This window comes from Dermochelys coriacea, chromosome 8 (assembly GCF_009764565.3).
Source record: "Dermochelys coriacea isolate rDerCor1 chromosome 8, rDerCor1.pri.v4, whole genome shotgun sequence".
NCBI classification, from domain to species: Eukaryota; Metazoa; Chordata; order Testudines; family Dermochelyidae; genus Dermochelys; species Dermochelys coriacea.
In genome coordinates this window covers 51,908,164-51,928,833 of record NC_050075.1, presented here as the reverse complement: position 1 = coordinate 51,928,833, position 20,670 = coordinate 51,908,164, and the positions used below count along the sequence as shown (strand labels likewise).

General features: G+C 37.3%; 2 protein-coding genes across 20 annotated transcripts in view; one reads left to right on the top strand and one right to left on the bottom strand.

Annotated features, from left to right (window-relative positions):
* Positions 1 to 20,670, bottom strand: part of RALGPS2 (Ral GEF with PH domain and SH3 binding motif 2) — a 275,554-nt gene that overhangs the window by 81,993 nt on the left and 172,891 nt on the right. The window lies entirely within an intron of this gene.
* Positions 1,327 to 20,670, top strand: part of ANGPTL1 (angiopoietin like 1) — a 30,439-nt gene continuing 11,095 nt past the window's right edge. Inside the window, exons 1-3 of one of the 3 annotated variants that reach the window (XM_043491446.1) lie at positions 1,327 to 1,679; positions 2,927 to 2,973; positions 18,491 to 19,346. In XM_043491446.1, the coding sequence (XP_043347381.1) occupies positions 18,521 to 19,346 (826 nt within the window). In that variant the 5' untranslated portion in view covers positions 1,327 to 1,679; positions 2,927 to 2,973; positions 18,491 to 18,520. The remainder of the gene's footprint in view (positions 1,680 to 2,926; positions 2,974 to 18,490; positions 19,347 to 20,670) is intronic. The other 2 variants (XM_043491448.1, XM_038412451.2) reach the window with 2 other exon arrangements.

The window sequence follows — 20,670 nt, the reverse complement described above, 5'->3', positions numbered from 1 at the left end:
ACAAACAGAGTCTGCATGCACACAGAAGCAAGTTAAAAGCCTTCTGCCTGAAAGGTGACAAAAAAGTTCACAGAAAGTTATTAAATAGAATCTGATATTGAGTTTAATTTTATTTTAATCTAATTTTTAATTCAGGATTTTGTATTCTGCTAATATTAGAATATTCATTTATTAAAAGGATAAATTAATAACTGTCAGAAATTATTATTTAATATTTATATTGTGATGATACCTAAAGGCTTTAACCATGTTGTGTCTCATTGTGCTAGGCAGTGTCCAGAGATAGTTAATGAAAGTCCCTGCCCTGAACAGTGTACTATCTAAAATAGAAAGAATGGTGAATAATGTTCAAACAACAGAGATCCATAAGAAACAAAAGTGTAGTACTGGTTACGAGTTTATGGATTAGTGAACAGATTATTTCTGGAAGGAGATATCTAAATTATTTCTTGTTTAAAGTTAAGTGACAGCCTTTTTATCTTTAGCGCAATTAAGAATACCTTTCTAGAGAACTCCTCTGCAAAATACAAGATCCTTTGACCTATTTATCAAATTTAAAACAATTTTAAAAGAAAAAACAAACCATAGAATTTAATTAATTTGTCATTTCTGAAGAAACTGACAACTACACTAAACAAAATCCCAAACTGAATAGACTCCTGTACACAAGCTGTCAAGTGACAAAATTAAAAGTTGACAATGGTATCCTTCGTTTCTTAAAAGTATGTAATCCATGTGGCTTCTGCTTCTTTTAATACTAATCAGATGGTTTCAAATATTCTAATACCTACTCAACACCAAACATAGCTTTAACATTTTCCACATGTATCAGAGTCTTTGTGAGTGTAACAACAGCTAAAACTGTTTCTTATTAAGTGAACTTCAAGAATTGAATGTGACATTATGCTCAACATTCTTCTAGACTATAAATGGTTCATTTTTCCTGTTGTACCCAGTCAGTCTGCCTCTTTTATTCCTGGGAACACAAGTTGAGTTCATCAGTCTGAAAGAATCTTTCTTCTAAAAGAAGCCCAGTACTGTAACAACTTGAAAGGCATCTTTAGGCTGTGAAATAAAATGTTAGTTTTGTAATTGCCTGCTGAACTCTTGCACAGACTGTTTCCATATAGTGCTCTCCCTCTAACCAGCAAACAATCTTTCCTTGTCCATAGCTCTTCAGCCTCCCCCTGCCCTTTCATAAAAGCTATGATAGGAAATCCTAAGGAGTTTTGTTTGCTCTTCAGTGAGTTCATAGTGACATCAGAGGTGGGCTGAACAGCTAAGTCTAGTGTGTGTTTAAGAAAAGGAAAACTGTCCAAATGTACTGTATATGGAATCTGGGTCAGCTGTAGCTGGTTAGTGCATTTCTGCATGTGACAGCAAGACACAGCAGCTTCAAACACACTACTATCCCTTTTTCTGGAATAGAATACACTGGAACTTCAGTTATGTTTCTTAGAGAGATTTAGTTAGCTTGATTTTTTTATTCTATTAAATCTGCAGGAAGACGATCAATTCCTTAATACAGTTTGGATCTAACAGGGCAAGAAAAAAACGTTTTCACTAGAACTACAAATTAACAAACACACACACTGGTAACACAAAGAAGAAAAAACAAGTTGACTTCTGGATTTTTAATCTACTGTAGAAGCCAAAAGCAGCAGCAAAATTTGTTTTTGGTAAGTTTTCTATTTAACCTTAATTGCAAATCCATAGGTAAATTATTTGCAAGCAAGTCTGCATGTGGATGTTATATATATATATGCAATTCTGCAGGAGACTGATAAATTTATGTATACAATACTATCCTAAGAGTTATCTGACAACTCTCAAACATTAAACTAATTTCTGTAGCATCTGATAATAATCATTAAAAAACTCTATGACGCTAGAACAGTTTAACATAGAGGAAAATCATGACAGCATGAACCAGTTCATTTGTTTTGAGTTGTTCTGAAATACTTTCTGGTCAAATTTTTATTCTACTGCATCTGCAAATTTTATTTTAGGTTAGCTTAATGACTTAGTGCACATATATGGTTATAGAAAATCAGCAGATAGCATAAAGAAAATTATTTATATACATAGTTAGTGTATCTTGAACATAATGGGTAACACCCTGGCCCCATCGAAGTTAATGGCAAAGTTCCCATCGACTTCCATAGACCCAGGATTTCACCCAACTTCACAGAGTGCACTGGTAGCTAGCACTACCAGAGCTAGAAAATGGATATCCAAGTAAAACCATTTTAAAAGAAAACAGACTAGCATAATCAACAACTCAAACAGCTATCCAACTAATATGTTTTATTAGGGGAATTTCTATCTAACACTACTATTTGTATTTTCTCTATTCAACAATTATTCCAGCTGTACAAAAAAACATGATTAGCAGCCATATATGGGTTCAAAACAGCATTAAACCTGTTACTTGACAATCAAGCTGTTTAATTCCAAATTCTTGAAGCCAAATACTCATATTTTCCTTTCCTTTAAAAGCTTTAACTATGTATAATAAAGGACAGCTGTATGTACATTTGGCTAGTAGTGTGTTCCCAATGCATCCACAAAACTACAGGACTAAAATTTAAAAGACAAAGTTAATTACTGAATGACTGGTTAAATTGCAAAGCCCCTGAAGTGTTTCATAAATAATATTGTGAATCCTAGTTTACAACTGCATTTATGCTAAATGGAGAAGCACTTAAGGTTTTTATATTTGAAAAATCAAAATGGTTAAACTTGAAATCTAGTTATTAGGACTGAAGAAAAAAGTAGAATTAAAAAATATCAATAGTTTAAACGAAGTTTACACTTTTCATCTCTCCCTATGCTTTTTTCAAGATGGATAAATAGATAAATATATTAAGCCACCTAGAACAATGGAAAAGATATAAAGTAACTATTTATATTTACCAATCCTCAGGAATCACCTGCAGATTAAGAGACCCCAGAGAAAAAGCTAAGGGAAATGTAAGTGTGGCAAAAAAAGTTTTTGGGTAAAAATAACTATGGCGTAAAACAAAAGTCCTAGAAGTTCTTGAAAACCTGTTCAAATTCTTTAAAAGGTAAATGACTACTTTTTCTAACCGTCCTCTGGCTCCCGTTATAATATGCCGTGGGGTGTAACCAAGAAAGCGGAATGGCATTGGAATATCTACACTGTGTGTTTTTGAAAGTAGTCTTTACTACTGACACACTTAGTTACTTAAGGTCTTTACTACACACATTTTAAAACAGTTCCTAAAAATCTCTCAACAGCTGAGTCAATAATTCTAGAGCAATATAAAGCTATATGTTTTTGGACCCTAAGCTCTAATTTTTTGCTCTGAAGTATTTATTTTAAATAATCAGTGGAATATCAGTATTTATAGTCAGAATATTTTGGACCTTTTGGAACTTGTCGCTTCTGCCAAAAGTTACATAACTGTTACCAAGTTTACTCAGACAGCAATAACTGTTTTTAATTTGCTGTTCCTCAGACGTGCTATTATTAATCTGGTCTGTGAGAGGTATATACTGATTAATGAACTAAAAGTTCTCAGAGCTTACCTACTGCCAAGTGCAAAATGTTTTCAATATCAGTTCTGCAGGGAATTTCTAAACATGCGCAATGCTCACCAGTCTAGTATTTCTGCTTGTTAAAAAGTTACATATAGGTAATGTAGTTGCAAGCAAAACTTCTGTAGTTGCAAGCAAAACTCCAGGAACACAGTGACTTTTGAATCTGAATAGCTTACAAAACAAAACAAAAAACAAAAAAAACCTTGAGGATTTCATTGATGTTTTTGCTAAATTTTCATATATGGCATGATCATCTTTAAAATCCTCTTCTGCAGAGAGATTTTCTTTCAATTATCAAGTTTCCCTGCTGAAAAAAAATTCTTTATTTTAAAAAACACCTGAACATTTTAGCTTATTTTGAAAATAGCCTTCTGTTTGTCCTAAGGAGTATTTTGTTTAGAAATGCTAAACATAATTCTGTTGTGCCACTTTAGTGATCTGACACACAAAATACAAAATTGTATTATTACTGCATTCTAGTGAACACAAATTTAAGTAATCCAGTTATACAGTTCAAAGTAGAGGCACTTGCTGAACAGCAGCTTGCCTACATGGGGAAATTTACCAGTAGAACTATACGAATATAATTATACCAGTATAACTGTCCGTGTAGATACAGTTATTCCAGGATAAGAGTGGTTTTTTTGGTTTAGTTTATGTCATTTTGAAAGCAACATAAAATAAGCCCTCTCCCCCACAGCCACTCTCTTTCTGGAATAAGCATGTCCACATGGAGAATTATACCAGGATGGTTCTGTGGGTAAATTTCCCCACATAGACATTCCCTAAGAGACTTAACTTCTTTTTACAAGGACAAAGCTGTTCAGATGCATATAACAGTAAGATGAAAAACTCATAATGTGGGAAAATAATTTGCTTTGTGATGAAGCTGTGCTTCGTTTTCTTCTACTGTGCGTGTTCATAAAGTATGTGCACGTGTACACTTAAGACTAACTTCCTCTTATTATTTAAAAATTGTCTACTATTTAAGACTGCACCTTGTTTTAAATGTGAACTCTGGAGAAAATAAAGAAATGCAGTGATAATATGTTTTCCACTCAAACATGAAGGACAAAAACCTGTCCTCAGATATGCATGTTAAATTTCCATCAGTTTCAATAGCAGTAGCCTATGCATATCTGAGGGCAAAATCTGGTCCTAAAAAGTAGTATGAATTTGCAAAATCAATCATCTCTACTAAGGAAATAAAATCTTTTAGATCTTCAAAGTCTATCCTGAGACACAAAATACAAGATGTAATTAAAATATACAAAGTAATTAGAGAGGATAAAAGAACAGGACTAATTTCATGCGACTGAAAGAACATTGTAAACCTTAAATCAACAAAACTTGGAAAATATGTAGTCTGTTAGACAGATCACATTTAGCGAAATGACTTAACCAATGTACCTTACAGTTTCTTCCATTGTTTCATAATTCTAGTTTGCTCAGTATGAAAACCACATCAGCTCAAATCAGAACAAATAGCTTTCTTTGTATACAATTCAAATATACTGATTACAAAATTATACTCTCCCCACCTACCACACTGTGCATACCTCTGCCTGCACTGATGTATTTAAAAGATGTACAGTATTTGTTTGGGTAACATGTCATAACCAGGGAGAAACCAATGCTACACCGTAAATGAGAAACTGGGTTGGGTTTGGATTTTTTTTTTAAGTTTGTAACAAAGAACATTATTCCTAATTAAATAGCAGCTTTGTAATAAATAAACCAGAAGAGGAATTTTGAAACAAAAATAATTAAAGGTGAATTGAAATGCTTTGTTCTGCATTTCCTTTTAAAATTGAGTCTGAGAAATGTAATGGTATTCTAACTCAAGCTCTCTTCACAGTACCTGAATTTTTCTGCTAAAATGCTCAACAACATAACACACAGTGCAAGAGCTCTGTGTGGCTCGAAAGCTTGTCTCTCTCACCAACACAAGATGGTCCAATAAAAGAGATTACCTCACCCACAATGTGATAGCTAATATTGAGACAAGTAACATTTTATTTGCTTGTCTGCAGACTGAGTAAGACACTATTGCACTAATTTACATTCAGTACATTTTCTTCACAGTCGTAAAGGTTCAAAACTTTTTTTAAAAAAAATCATAGTAAATATTCTACAGACTGCGACAGGATCACCAGAAAAGTGCCAGGTGAGTATACCGCCGACTTCCAGCACTACCTGGCCTCTTGTTTGAGATCTTTAATCTCTGGCAGGATACCTGGGCACAGTGAAACATTACAAATAAATGCATTTTAAATGAGAGGTGTTTGTAAACTCTTACTCTTTGCTTACTTGTCAAGACCTGAGTTCAAGCCCTTGGAGTTCTATATTTCCCTTACAGTTGCAGGCATTTCTAAACCTGGATATGAAATTCATATAATTGATCTGCTTAAAAAGTCTATTTTTTTCCTATAACAGTTAATGACATCACATAAATTCTTCAATCTATGACAGACTAGTACAAAAACCCTTTCATTTTATATCTTATTTTTTAAAAGTATGTGTCATTTTTAGGTCATATTTTATCATCAATTTTCGATTTTTAAAGTTTTTAAAATACAAATGTTTGAAAATATTTCAGTTTATCTTTAAATAAAACCATCTGATCTGTTTATTCAAGCAAGAGATGAAGGCTGCTTAGGAACATAACATAAGAATGCCCATACTGCAACAGACCAATGGTCCACCTAAGCACAGTATCCTGTCTTGTGACAGTGGCCAGATGTTTCAGAGGGAATGAACAGAACAGGGCAACTATTGAGTAATCCTAAGCCTCTTACTGCCAGATGCTGGGACTGGACCACAGGGGATGAGACACCCCTTACATGGATACTTATGGGTATTGAGTTGCTTGGGGTGTTTAATAGTAGAACATTCTCCAAGCAGTGCCTGTTAGAACGAAGGTGCATCCCCTTCTAACCCTCTTCTCACCATTTCCAAATGATCTGAGGGTGAAGCTATATAATGGGGTGCTGCACCCACTACTGCCTCAGTTCTTTCTACCACTAAGCCAGTGGAACCACAATAGGACTCTGAGAAGAAGTATGAAAATGCATAGTCATCTTGAAGAACTCAAGTTACAAATAAATAACCTTCATTTTTTCAAGCGGCTCTGCATATTTCTACTTATTTGTAATTTGACAAGTAGTGCTGAAAGCTCAGGAGGTGGGGCCAGAGAACCAATTAAATAATAACCGAGGCAACGCTCTGCCAAATTTGGCATCACCTTTCAAAGCTACATTGAGAGCACGAATATATGTACCGATTTCCAAGTAGCAAGCCTGCAAATTTCTCCATTAGGAACATGTTTAACACAAACAAGAAATGCTGCTACAGATCTAGCAGAATGAGACCCTACAACAACAGGCACAGGAATTTCTGCTAACTTGTAACATTCAATGATGCACTGTTTAACCCAGCTGGAAATAGTCTGATCAGGTATCAGAGCAGTAGCCGTGTTAGTCTGATCAGAGTGACCCATATGATTCTTGACAGAAGAAACAAAAACAATCAATCTAGATGATTTCCTAAAACTCTTAGTTCTATTTAAATATTATACAAGAACCCTTCTAGAATCTAAAGCAGGTAACACAGATTCCCCTTTATTAGGGCATGGATTTGGGAAAAACACTGGTAAATTAGTTTTTTGATTAATATGAAATCATTTTCAGTAAAAATGTAGGATCAGGTCTAAGAACCACCTTAACTTTATGAAAAATCGTAAATGGCTGATCAACCATTAGGACATGCAATTTGCTCACCCTTCTGGCTGATGAATAATGAATAGTTTTAATAGATAAATAAACGAATGAATACTCTGCTAAGGGTTCAAAAAGAGATTTCATGTTAGATAACCCTTTCATAAACCATTTACCTATATTATGCATAAAAAGCAGTCTACCATCAACAAAAATATGGTTAAGCTGAGATAGCTGCCAGGTGAACTTTTAAAGAACAACTGGATAACTCTTCAGAGTTTAAGTCCATTAAATACTCCAAAATAAAGGGAACGAAAGCTGGTCTAGAGACTCATATTTCCCTGCATCCAAACAAATCTAGACTGTTTTAAAAAGTAACACTTCCTAGCAGACACTTTTCTAGAACTGAGCAGTACATTCTGCATCAATGAAGAACAGGGCTGTTCATGATTAGTCAAAGTCTGATAGCACAAATTAAGAGGCTGAGGATCCAAGGGCTTGGCTACACTTCCATTTTATAGCACTCTAACTTGCTAGCTCAGGGTTGTGAAAAATCACGCCCTCCCCTTCCCCCGAGTGCAGCATGTCAGAGTGTTTTAAAGCGCCAGTGTAAACAGGCTCCAGACGCTCGGAGCTAATCCCCTTGTGGAGGTGGATTACCAGGAGCGCTGGGAGAGCTCTCTCCCAGCACTCGCTCGCGACCACACTCACACTTCAAAGAGCTGTCGCGGGAGTGCTCCCGCAGCAGCGCTTTCAAGTTTCCAGTGTAGCCATGACCCAAATAAAGGAATTGGCCTTGTTGCTGAAACAAGAGATCTGGAAACAGAGTCCATGCAAACCCTGTCTGACAGCTGAAGCACATCACTGCTGGCTTGGTCAAGATGGACTAATCAGCATAATTCATGCTGCCCTGACCTGACAAATCATCTTTGCTGCTTTCTCAATTAATGGAAAGGGACAGGGGAAAGTATAGAGAAGACCACATCCCCTAATGCAGAAAGAAGACGTGAGGTGGAATGACTGTCCCTTCCTGCCTTTAAACAGAAGAGAGAACAGTTTTGGCTGAACCTTGTAGCAAGCTACGTAGGGGCAACACCATCTGGAGAAAACGTCTTGCAGTATTTGGACCTTTAGGGACCACTTGTGCATCTGAGAACTGTCCCTGCTGAGACTATCTACCAGCACATTGCCCTACCTTGCTAAATACAGGGCCACCAGATAGACCAGTCTCATAATTTGACTGCTTTGGCACATAACTGGAAGGAGTGAGCACCTCCTTGTTTGTTAGGCATAGCACATTGCAGTTGCATTGTCCATCACTGAACTGAACAACCTTCCCCTCTATATTAGGGAGGAAATATTTGAGAGTCAAATCAAAGGGGCTATTCACTCCAACACGTTTATAACCAAGCTGGTTTCCTGAAAAGTCCAGTATACTCGAATTGTAAGACGACCTAAATGTGCTCCCCATCTATTGTTTAAAGATCTGAAGTTATGGTGACTACTGGTGAAGGGATATTGAACAGATTATCTCTGAGAACATCTGATCTGTCCAGCCACCTCCTCAACAAATTTAGAACATCTTGAGGCCTGGTGACAAAAATCTGAAGTCTGTCTAGATTGTGTTTCTAGGCTTGAGATATCCAATACTGCATCAGCCTCATTCTGGGATCAGCAAACAGAATTACGTAAGTGGTAGTAGCCATGCCATCCAACCAATGAGACCCAGGCAGATCACTTTCTGGGTCTGACAAGTTCATATTTCCAAAACAGACACACTATTTTCAGAAAACTGTCCTCTGGGAGAAAAGCCTTCCCTATTACCAAGTCCAACACAGACGCTATTAAAAGAATTCTCTGGGTTGGACAGAGATTGAATTTTTTGACATGCAGAAGCGGACCTAGATCCAAAAGGAGGGAGGTTATAAAACTGATGTAAAGAAACAGATCCTTGCATGCAGCAGCCTTCAGCAACCAATTATCCAAATACGGGAAAACAAAAATATCATGTTTCCTCAGATGTTTTGCTACCAGAGTAAGGCACTTAGTAAAAGATTCTTGGCACTGTGGACAGGCCAAAGGGGAGGACTTATTGGAAATACCATTTCTAATTACCAATACTAGGAAATGAAGATATTTTCGATAACTGTTAGACAGAAATATGAAGATATGCAGCCTTTAAATTCGGGAGTTGAGAACCAATCCATAATTGCAGGTGAGGGTATAAAGGAGGCTGAGTTAACATAATAAGTCAAAAATTCTAAATGTGTCCAATTTTTTTAAATCTAAAATTGGATGGAAACACCTCCCTTTCTTCTCTACTGGGAAGTACCTTGCATAAAACCCCTGACCCTACAAATGTTTGGGTGTCTTCTTGACAGTTCCTATCAGGAGCAACTTTTGTACTTCCAAAAGTAGAATAGCCCTGTGAGTAGGTTCCCTGAAAAGGGTAGGAGAATGGGGTAATTTTTCTGAACTGAATGACACAGCCCTTCTCTATAATTTCTAGGACCCACTTGTCCTATGCAATAAAAGTCTCTATTTGTAGATGAATTGGGATAGCCTGTCTCCAAATAAAGGAAAGGATAGATGCTTGCTGATTGGTCCATGACACTCAATCCTCACATCAAAACCAACGCCTGGCATTCAATGAAGACAAAGAAGAGGGAGCAGGTTGTTTCATTGTACATCTGGATCTTTAGACCTCTTTTTTATGCTGACCCCGGGATGAAGATGTAGCTTGCCGATAGTATTGCTGATATCTGTGACTTGAGGCAAAATAAGAATGAAGGTCTGATAGGAGAAAGAAGGCATAGAAGGATTCCTTCTAACATAGGAATAAAGACCCAGAGACTGTGCAGTGGATCTAGTTTCCTTCAGTTTTTCCAACAGTTCAGTTGTTTTGTTGAGGAAAAGACCATCTCCTTCAAAGGGGAGATCTTCCACTTTAATTCTTGTGTTTGCAGCAAGGGAAGAAGAATGCAGCCAAGCATGCGCCTCAAGTTAAGTGCGGATGCCAATGCTCTGGCGGAAGAGTCCAAAGTATCAAAAAAAGCCCTGAGACCATGCTTTGCCACATTGTCCTGCTGTGAAAATACCATTCATGTGCCCTCCTTTATCATCTTGGACAAACACAGCCATCTTTTCTCATGGACAGAACCAATAATGGGTCATCACCACCTGATAACTAGCCATCCTAATACTGAGAGAAGAGACAGGAAAACAAGTCTCCCCAAGTGCATCAATCTTCTCTCTCTCTCAGTCAGCGGGAGTGGAGTGGGCTTGGCTGAGCTAAGCCTCTTAATTGGCAGCAGCCACCATCAGCAAGTTAAGCACAGGATATGTAAGGAACTAAGAAAACCCCTCATGGGGTATCTGATACATGGTGTCCACTTTTTTGGAAAGAGGATGGCAAAAAGCAGGTGGTGTTCAAACAGTCTTAGCAGGCTGTGAAGGACCAACCAGAATTGATAGTGATGGCCTATTTCTTGAGGTAGCCCCAAGAATGTTGAATGCCATATGGGAGGTTTTATCCACAGACACCAAAAGCGGGCTTAATGTGGATACCATATGATCCATCAGGTCATAGAACTGTAAAATGTGTTCAGAAGGGGAAGAAGCAGAAGCCACACCCACATGTTCATCAGGTGATAAACTGAGGTCAAAGTCAGTATCCATTTGTTCTTGTTCAAAAAGAGGAGCTCTCTCCTCGTCTTCCTCTTCACATAGCGTATCAGGAACAACTTTCTGAAATGCAGACAGTCCCAGTGTAATCGGATCCAGAGATTCCTGAGCTATCGGATTCTTATCAGATGAAATTTGGTCTCCCAATCCATAAGAAGAATGATTCAAAAATTCCTTTGGTGGAACACAATAGGGCTGTGGAGTCCAGGACTGCCAGTCTCTACAACAGGAAATATACCTTTAGGAGGAGCAACAAAGGAGTTGGGGAACCCTTGCTGACTAAACATGAACTGGGATGAATCAGATCTCTTAATTCTTCCTCTAAATAAGGATCCAATTTTGGATCCACTGTGGACTGCACCAGCTACAGCATCAAACCTGGAACATGAAGAAAAATAAAAGGTGAGAAAAAGATATTCCTTGATGACTCTGTAGGAGTCTCAGGACGTGGCAGAATAGATGGATTAAGAGGAAAAACTAAATCCCCTCTGCTCTTCTCTTCATGAGAAATGGAAACAGATCGCGGAGCTGATGAAGCCTGTCTCTTCTTTATCAACAGCCCCTCAGTCAGATCAGAGAAATATTCAGACAGTACTGACCTCAGACAGTACTGCCACCACAGTAGACGACCTCTTTGGATCAGAGGATGGTCCCTGAACAGGAGCGGAGGACAGAGCCAATCCCATAAACCTGGAGAGTACCAGATCTGGAGAAATATTAAGCTCCACATCTCTGGTCTTTAAAGCTAAATCCAGAATCAACTTGGATTTCAGAGTTAGAACTGCAAAGGCCACGGAGTCAGATGGATCCCATAAATCTGATGTATCGAGTCAAACACTGCTAATAGTGGCTGTCTTCTCCCTCACATTCTTCCATGGAATCACTACAGTTGGAGCCGATGACATGGCCCTAAGATCCTTAGCAGGCAGATGATCTATTTCCACCAACAGTGCCTTTGAAGCCTTGACAGCTTTAACAGAAGGATCCAGAGCCAGAAGCAATGAAGATCAGAATGACCTGAAACCTTTGGGAAGCTTAGTCTTGCTAGAGGAAGCCACAGAAGCAGAAACTGGCCTCAGGACTTTGAATTGAACAATCATTCAAAACAAGGTTTAGCAGCTAGAACTTGCTTACGTAGAAGCACTTGCAGTTCACTGTGCCTCTCTGGATGTGAAAGTCCTGCAAATGAACACCCAGAAGAATGGCCTTCGCCCAGACACGTCGGCGCCTAAAGTGGTCATCCTACGCCAGGAAGACAGCTGCGTAAGAAGCACATCTCTTCTTGTTTGGTTCAACCATTAGACAGAAGAAAGCCTGCCAACTATACTAAACTGCTTACACTTATCATTATACTTAAACTAAACTACACATTAACAACAACTAAAAACTACCAAAAGCACTATCAATAAATAAAATTCCCAGATCCAAACAGATTAAACAGTTCATTTCTATCTGGTGCAGAAGTTGGAAAGAACTGAGGAGATAGAGGGTATAGCGTCCTCCGATATAGCCTCATCCTCAGAATGTTCAGAAAGGCAGAGGGGAGCGGTATGGACGGGGCGCACTAATGGGCACTGCTTGGAGAAGGTTCTACCATTTGGCAAGTGAATATGCAGAGCCACATTAAGAACAACTCTATTACAACCTTATTAGGAACCCCAGCTGTGTCGGTCATCAACATCTGTATTCAACTGCTGAATACCACACATATAGGGGAGCCAAAGTTTTCACAGTTGGAAGCTTCTGTGACAGCACACAAGTTAACAACGAACTCTGTGTCTCAGAAGGAACTCATCTTTGCATGTCTATAGGCACATCTTAGTTTCAGATCAGCTGAAGGTTGAAATATTTGTTTATTTTGGAGTTCTAAGACACAGTTTGAGCAACTGTTGTTTTGGTTATTCTATTTTAGACCATTTAATTCCTCTTATGGTCAGACAGAATGTCTATGGCCACAATTCTAAAAACACTTAGGTATGTTTGTAACTTTACTCATATGAAAAGGAGTACTTGTGGCACCTTAGAGACTAACAAATTTATTAGAGCATAAGCTTTCGTGAGCTACAGCTCACTTCATCGGATGCATTTGGTGGAAAAAACAGAGGAGAGATTTATATACACACACAGAGAACATGAAACAATGGGTTTATCATACACACTGTAAGGAGAGTGATCACTTAAGATAAGCCATCACCAGCAGCGGGGGGGAGAGGGGGAGGAGGAAAACCTTTCATGGTGACAAGCAAGGTAGGCTAATTCCAGCAGTTAACAAGAATATCAGAGGAACAGTGGGGGGGGGGGAGAAATACCATGGGGAAATAATTTTACTTTGTGTAATGACTCATCCATTCCCAGTCTCTATTCAAGCCTAAGTTAATTGTATCCAGTTTGCAAATTAATTCCAATTCAGCAGTCTCTCGTTGGAGTCTGTTTTTGAAGCTTTTTTGTTGAAGTATAGCCACTCTTAGGTCTGTGATCGAGTGACCAGAGAGATTGAAGTGTTCTCCAACTGGTTTTTGAATGTTATAATTCTTGACGTCTGATTTGTGGTTGCTGGTGAGTATTTGCTTCAGATTGGGGGGCTGTCTGTAAGCAAGGACTGGCCTGTCTCCCAAGATCTGAAGGACGACCCATCACTCTCACAGATCTTGGGAGACAGGCCAGTCCTTGCTTACAGACAGCCCCCCAACTGGAAGCAAATACTCACCAGCAACCACACACCACACAACAGAACCACCAACCCAGGAACCTATCCTTGCAACAAAGCCCGTTGCCAACTCTGTCCACATATCTATTCAGGGGACACCATCATAGGGCCTAATCACATCAGCCACACTATCAGAGGCTCGTTCACCTGCGCATCTACCAATGTGATATATGCCATCATGTGCCAGCAATGCCCCTCTGCCATGTACATTGGTCAAACTGGACAGTCTCTACGTAAAAGAATGAATGGACACAAATCAGATGTCAAGAATTATAACATTCAAAAACCAGTTGGAGAACACTTCAATCTCTCTGGTCACTCGATTACAGACCTAAGAGTGGCTATCCTTCAACAAAAAAGCTTCAAAAACAGACTCCAATGAGAGACTGCTGAATTGGATTTATTTGCAAACTGGATACAATTAACTTAGGCTTGAATAGAGACTGGGAATGGATGAGTCATTACACAAAGTAAAACTATTTCCCCATGGTATTTCTCCCCCCACCCCACCCCACACTGTTCCTCTGATATTCTTGTTAACTGCTGGAATTAGCCTACCTTGCTTGTCACCATGAAAGGTTTTCCTCCTTTTCCCCCCCCCTGCTGCTGGTGATGGCTTATCTTAAATGATCACTATCCTTACAGTGTGTATGATAAACCCATTGTTTCATGTTCTCTGTGTGTGTGTATATAAATCTCTCCTCTGTTTTTTCCACCAAATGCATCCGATGAAGTGAGCTGTAGCTCACGAAAGCTTATGCTCTAATAAATTTATTAGTCTCTAAGGTGCCACAAGTACTCCTTTTCTTTTTGCGAATACAGACTAACACGGCTGCTACTCTGAAACCTGTCATTTTACTCATATGATGATTAATGTATATGTGTTTACAGGATAGAGACCTATATATGTAATTAGTTCGTTAAAAGAATATACAGAAGTGGACTACAGCAGAATATCTGAATGGACTAGGTGCTTTATTACAGTACATTTGCTTTTAAGAAATTATATTACTTGTATTTCAGAGAAAAAACTACAGTATACTAATTTTATTTCCATTTTTTTCAATAAATTTAAAATGGTTACTTAGGTTGTGTCTTTTTGACAGTTATATATTCCATAATATTCATAATTTAAAAAATATTTACAAGACTATTTTTGAAATGTGTATGTGAAAACAAAGGACCAGAACATTGTTTTTTTAATCAAGTTCATATTTTTAAGTCTTCTTCACCCCAATTATAACAAATCATTTTTAAAGGGAGTTAGGAGAGCCAGGTTGGGATTACAAATTTAGTTTGATTAGTTCAATTGGTCCAGGGTCTGTTGAGAAGTACAGTATATTACAGAAAATGACACTAATCTCTGATATTTTTACCATGAGTCACCTGAAAGTTTACCTCGAACTTCCAACACTAAGCATTGCACAATTGGCTAAATACATTACACATGTGGGGAAGGGGATTACCTTCATATAGATTAGACTATACAGATGAGTGATTTAGTGTAGCATAATAACGCCCATCTTTGACTTTTTGTCCTTTTTACTAGGACTATCCCATAATTTGTCCTGAAATACATGACAAATAGCATGACAAAAATCATTGCTGACTTCACAGACAGTGTACCTTTAGCAGTTATTTAACAAAACACCCACACAAATTCTGCTTCTGGAAAAAGTATTTAAAATGGTATATTTTCTCTCTAAATGTTTTGTTATTGAAAATCATTTGTTACTGTGTACAAATTGTGAAATACGCAGGAATATAAATTTTCTTTATTTCAATTAAATGTTAATTACAATTGTCTTTTAACAGTGGCAATTTGTTTGAAACACAACATTTAACTCCGGCAGTCTAGTAATCCAATTAAAAAAAAAAAGACTAGAAATATATTCTATAATATTTTCTTGCTGGTCAAAACAGAAGAACCGTGTAAATATTCAACGTTCTGGTTAAACACTGAAGGTCTTGATTGTTAAATCAATATAAAAATGTGAAATTTGCAAAATCAATTACTCACAAATTAGTAAATGCCATAATTAAGATGACTAATGGCAACCTGAATTCTGACACCTTGTTCAAATATATTGTGACCTTTTAATTATACGACCACATATTGTATTTTCCTGTGTAAGTCATCAACAGTTTTTGAAACCAGGACCTTCAGATACAGAGTACAGATCTCTGCAACTTAAACCAAAAGAGTAATTGACAGCAGAAACAGACATCCTGTATATGGACCAGATCGTAGAGGGGAACCTGACAATTTACCAGTAGTTTATACAACTATTTGCTAGACAGAAACAGAACATTGGGAATCAAGATTTCTAGGTTTAATTCCGGGCTGTGGCTGGGACATGTGGTCTAATGACTAGAGTAGTGGTTACAAACAGGACAACCAAAGATTTGGCATTTTTACTTTGAAAGGAAGTGTGTTTAAGTGAATGATATTTGGGTCTGTCATCTTAGAGATCTGGTTTCTCTTTCCACAATTACCAGAAGAGATTTTGTGCAACATCTCATTTACCACCCCAAATAGTAAAATCAGGTGGACTGAAGGAAGTTATATTTGTCTGTCTTTCCCCTCCCCTACTAAAACAGGAATATCAAGAATTTTGTACATTTTGCAACCCTAATACCAGTGAGTTACATAGGTAAAATAAGAACTTATGGCCACCTGAATCCAAGCCCAGTGCATCTTCCTTTAGGCTAAAGGCAATTTTTTTTTTTATTATAGGTGAGGAGTCTCCGTCTCTCTTTCTCTCTGGACTTTGCCAGTCCTGTTGTGGGTGCGGAACAGCTGTTTCCATTTAGGGACTGCCCAGTGAAAATGGGGATGAGTGGGGTATACAGTGTATCAAGGGTTACCCACCCCTGTACCATAGGGTCTCACCAATTTCCCTCCTGAAGGGGAGAATTGTGTCTGGGCTGATATTTTTGCACAAAGCATTTGTGCAAAAGTGGCAAGTGCAGCATGAAACCAATGAACGTCTATTCAGCTTTATTCTGTTGCTCTTGATAAGCCACACAGAGACCACTGTGCAATATCGTGTACAATCTGCTAATATTAGGCTAAGGAGGAGAGAAAGATTAATGTCAGCTCCACCCATAGCTGAGACGAGAGGAAACGCAGAGAGAGAGGGAAATCTCCCTGACAAAAGTGAATCAACTCCAAAGCCACCACCTTTCCACAACTCAATTAGCCAAAGATAATGACAAAAATAATTAATTTATTCTGGATCTGAATACCACTCACTATTTTATAACCTCAAATACCAAAACAAAGAGAAATGGGAAAATGTAATCAATAGTCCTCAGATTTTTCAATGCTTTAATTCCCTACATAACAATTTAAGCAAACATTATTTTAATGTGTCATATGTTTAAAAGACTAACGTAGTTATAGCTGATAAAGTATGTTTGACATTTTTACAGATTAAGGGGTGGCTTGTTTACAAGTTATCTGGAATAATGGCAAACTTATCATAAAGATGTCAGGGAAAAGGACAGCTTATTAAAGACTTTTTTTAAAAAATGACTGGCAATAAAAATCCATTAATACTATTTAGGACACTAAAAGCATGCATAACTTTAACAAATACTCCTATTGCTTCTTCACGTCTACCAGAATGTAGTCCATTCACCAGCTTGTGTGTTTTCTGAAAGGTAAATATTTACCTACTGAAGAAAATATAATTTGAAATACAGAACAATTTGTGGGAAATGGTTCCCCCCCTTTATCAAACTTGATACAACCACGATTTGTAGTTTTGCGGTGTGTTTGTTCTGCTATACCTCAGATTAGAAATCAAACTTTTAGGAGAAAAAGTCACAAAAGGCAAATATGCTTTGCTAACGAACTGTTTCAGCAGAATTGTCATTAAAATGATGGGCTTGTCCACAAGGTGCAGTAACGTACACTAGAGGGGTGTGAATTCTTAAGTGAACCAACATGTTGCACACTAACTGGCCCATGTAGACCCTGCTGGCAGGCACTCAACATTCCCTAGTGTGTAGTAGTCAATATTAAATATCAAATGATCCCAGACACTAAATTCTAAATATTTAGTTTCACAAAAACAAAGATCATCTCTTACTTGTTTTCATTCATATATGAAAAAAGATAATCACATTTTCATCAAGTCAGGGCATATGATCTCACAGCTAACCCTATCATTACCTTTTCTTACAAACCAAATTTACTTGAATACATTTTTTTAAAAGTAAAATTATGACAAACATGTTAGGGAGAGCTCCAAAGCCACTAGTTGTAAATCTAGCTGTAGACATAACTATAAAAATATGTAGAACTAAGGCTAATAATATGCAAATTACAAAAAACCTCAGATTTTCTGGAAATCCCAAATCAGGGTTTGCTTATTTTTTTGGCTACAAAAGTATTTTACAATATTTCCCTTTCTATTTTAATATTTATAAATGTATGTAGCCAGGCTTATGATCAAAGAACTACGTGTTATCTGAATACATTGGAGCTTGTTTTCTGAAAATGTATTCATTCAAATTAAAGCTAAAATATGTCTACTGCTTGAAATCTTTCAGGTCTTGATGCTTCAAAGAAAGGAGGCAAGTTGCTCAATGCAGTGTAATTCCAAATAAATAAGTAATTTTGTGAAAATTAAATTTAACATGGTAAGAAAATCTCAGTTTGGCCAGCATCTATGGCAGATAAGTCTCAATTGCATTTGTGTCATAAGTAAAAATTAGTGCTCTTCCAAGATATGTTACTTGATATAAAGTAAGGCCTTAAAACTGGATTCTGATTAATTAACAACTTGCTTTCTATTTATCCAATGATTAGTCTTCTGAAAGCCATCACATTCATCTCAAAATGAAGATCTCTACATGGACTTTGGGTGTGCTATTATTCCTACTACTGTCTACAGGACACTGCACAGAAAAGTCTAAACTCAATAAAATATCCACGAAGAGGCACCCTCGTTCAACAGATGGTGGAGAGGAAGGAAAAAAATGTGGTTATACTTTCTTGGTTCCTGAACAAAAAATAACAGGGCCAATTTGTGTAAACACCAAAGGACTAGGAGCAGATAACAGAAAAGATGAAATCACAAGGATGGACATAGAGAACCTGAAGGAAGTATTGTCCAAGCAGAAACGCGAGATTGATATCTTGCAGCTAGTGGTGGATGTGGATGGAAATATTGTGAATGAGGTAAAACTGCTGAGAAAAGAAAGTCGCAACATGAACTCCCGAGTCACTCAGCTCTACATGCAGCTCTTGCATGAGATAATCCGAAAGCGTGATAATTCACTTGAGCTTTCCCAACTGGAAAATAAAATCCTCAATGTTACAACAGAAATGTTGAAAATGGCAACACGATACAGGGAGCTTGAAATAAAATATGCAGCACTAACAGATCTTGTAAATAATCAGTCTGTGATTATCTCTTTATTGGAAGAGCAGTGCTTGCAGATACTGTCACGACAGGACACCGATGGATCTCCTCCTCTTGTTCAGGTGGTGCCACAGCACATTCCTAACAGCCAGCACTATACTCCCAGCCTTTTGGGAGGTAATGAGATACAGAGGGACCCAAGTTATCCTAGAGACAGAGACATAAGGCCACCACCTGATCCAGCTACTTTTCCTACAAAAAGTCCTTTCAGGATACCACCACTAACTTTAATCAATGAAGGTGAGTTGACTAACATTATGTCCAAAATAAAGAGTATGTCATGTAAACAAATAGGCAACCCACTTACAATGCTTACTTACAACTAGAGTGGAATGAATAATTCAAAAGGAATAATTTATTCAGCAAATTCAGCCTCTTGATGATAAATAGGTTGACAGCAGCTGTAGATTTTCTCAAATTTATTTGTCAAATAATTTCTATGACTAATTCTTGACCTGTAGATAACATGAGAACTTTGCTGCAAGTATTTAATATTTGAAATTCAAGCTGTGTAGGTAAGTCTCACTGATTACAGGTTGCAGAGAACTACTTTTACTTCCAGACTGGATGAGCATAACTTGGAAACAAAATTTGATTTCTGCAAACATTGTCTGATACTTACTTATTACTTTTTCTATGAACATTATTGTCCCACAAGTTACATTAGAATTTGTGAACAGCAAAGAAAAGAGAAACTTCCTGGCAGTAAATGCAGCTAGCAATGTTTGCTGTACTCACCAGTTCTATTTACACTCACTGTGTATTATTGCACTGTTGTGTTTCCAGCCTTAATGAATTCTTAACACTTGGCGGATTTTGATTTTGTGATAACAGGATAATCTGATGTCACAATGATCCTCTAAACAACTTTTTATTCTTTAGGCTGAGAATTTCAAAGGAGCCTAGGCTAGTAAGACAACCAACTCCCACAAAAATTGAAGTTAGGTGCCTAACTCATTTAGGCTCTTTTAAAAATACCAACCATAGATACTTAAAATGAAAAACAACATTTTTTCCAGCAAGGAAAAGATAATATTGCATTTGTTTTCTTTATGAAAATATCATGAACGCACATTTAGGAGATTCACTAAATGTTTTCAGTTCACTGTCCTACTTCATCCAATTATATAGATTCACAAAGTATTAAAAACAAACCAGTCACAATGAAAGAAAAATGCATTTAATCTGGGGGGTTACTGGAACTCCATCATGATTCCTAAAGGTCTTATTAATAGGGTAGATTTGATTTAAATCAAATTAAATCATGATTTAAATCACTAGTCAGGAAGATTCGATTTAATCATGGTTTTCTACATAAAAGTGCCTTCTTGTCGGTTGTTATAACCTTAATACCTATTTTTCACAAATCAAGAGATAGATGTAGGTTTCATTTTTAGAAGGTACACACTATGCATTTTTAAACAGTGATTTATTTTGAAAACTTTTCAGATTAGTTTTACAGCTATATCAGAAAATGAATGACTGTTTGGTTATTTCATTTACCAAAGGTAACTGAAGCAGATATTTATGAAGTCTTTGGGTTGTGAACTATCTCCAATTCAAC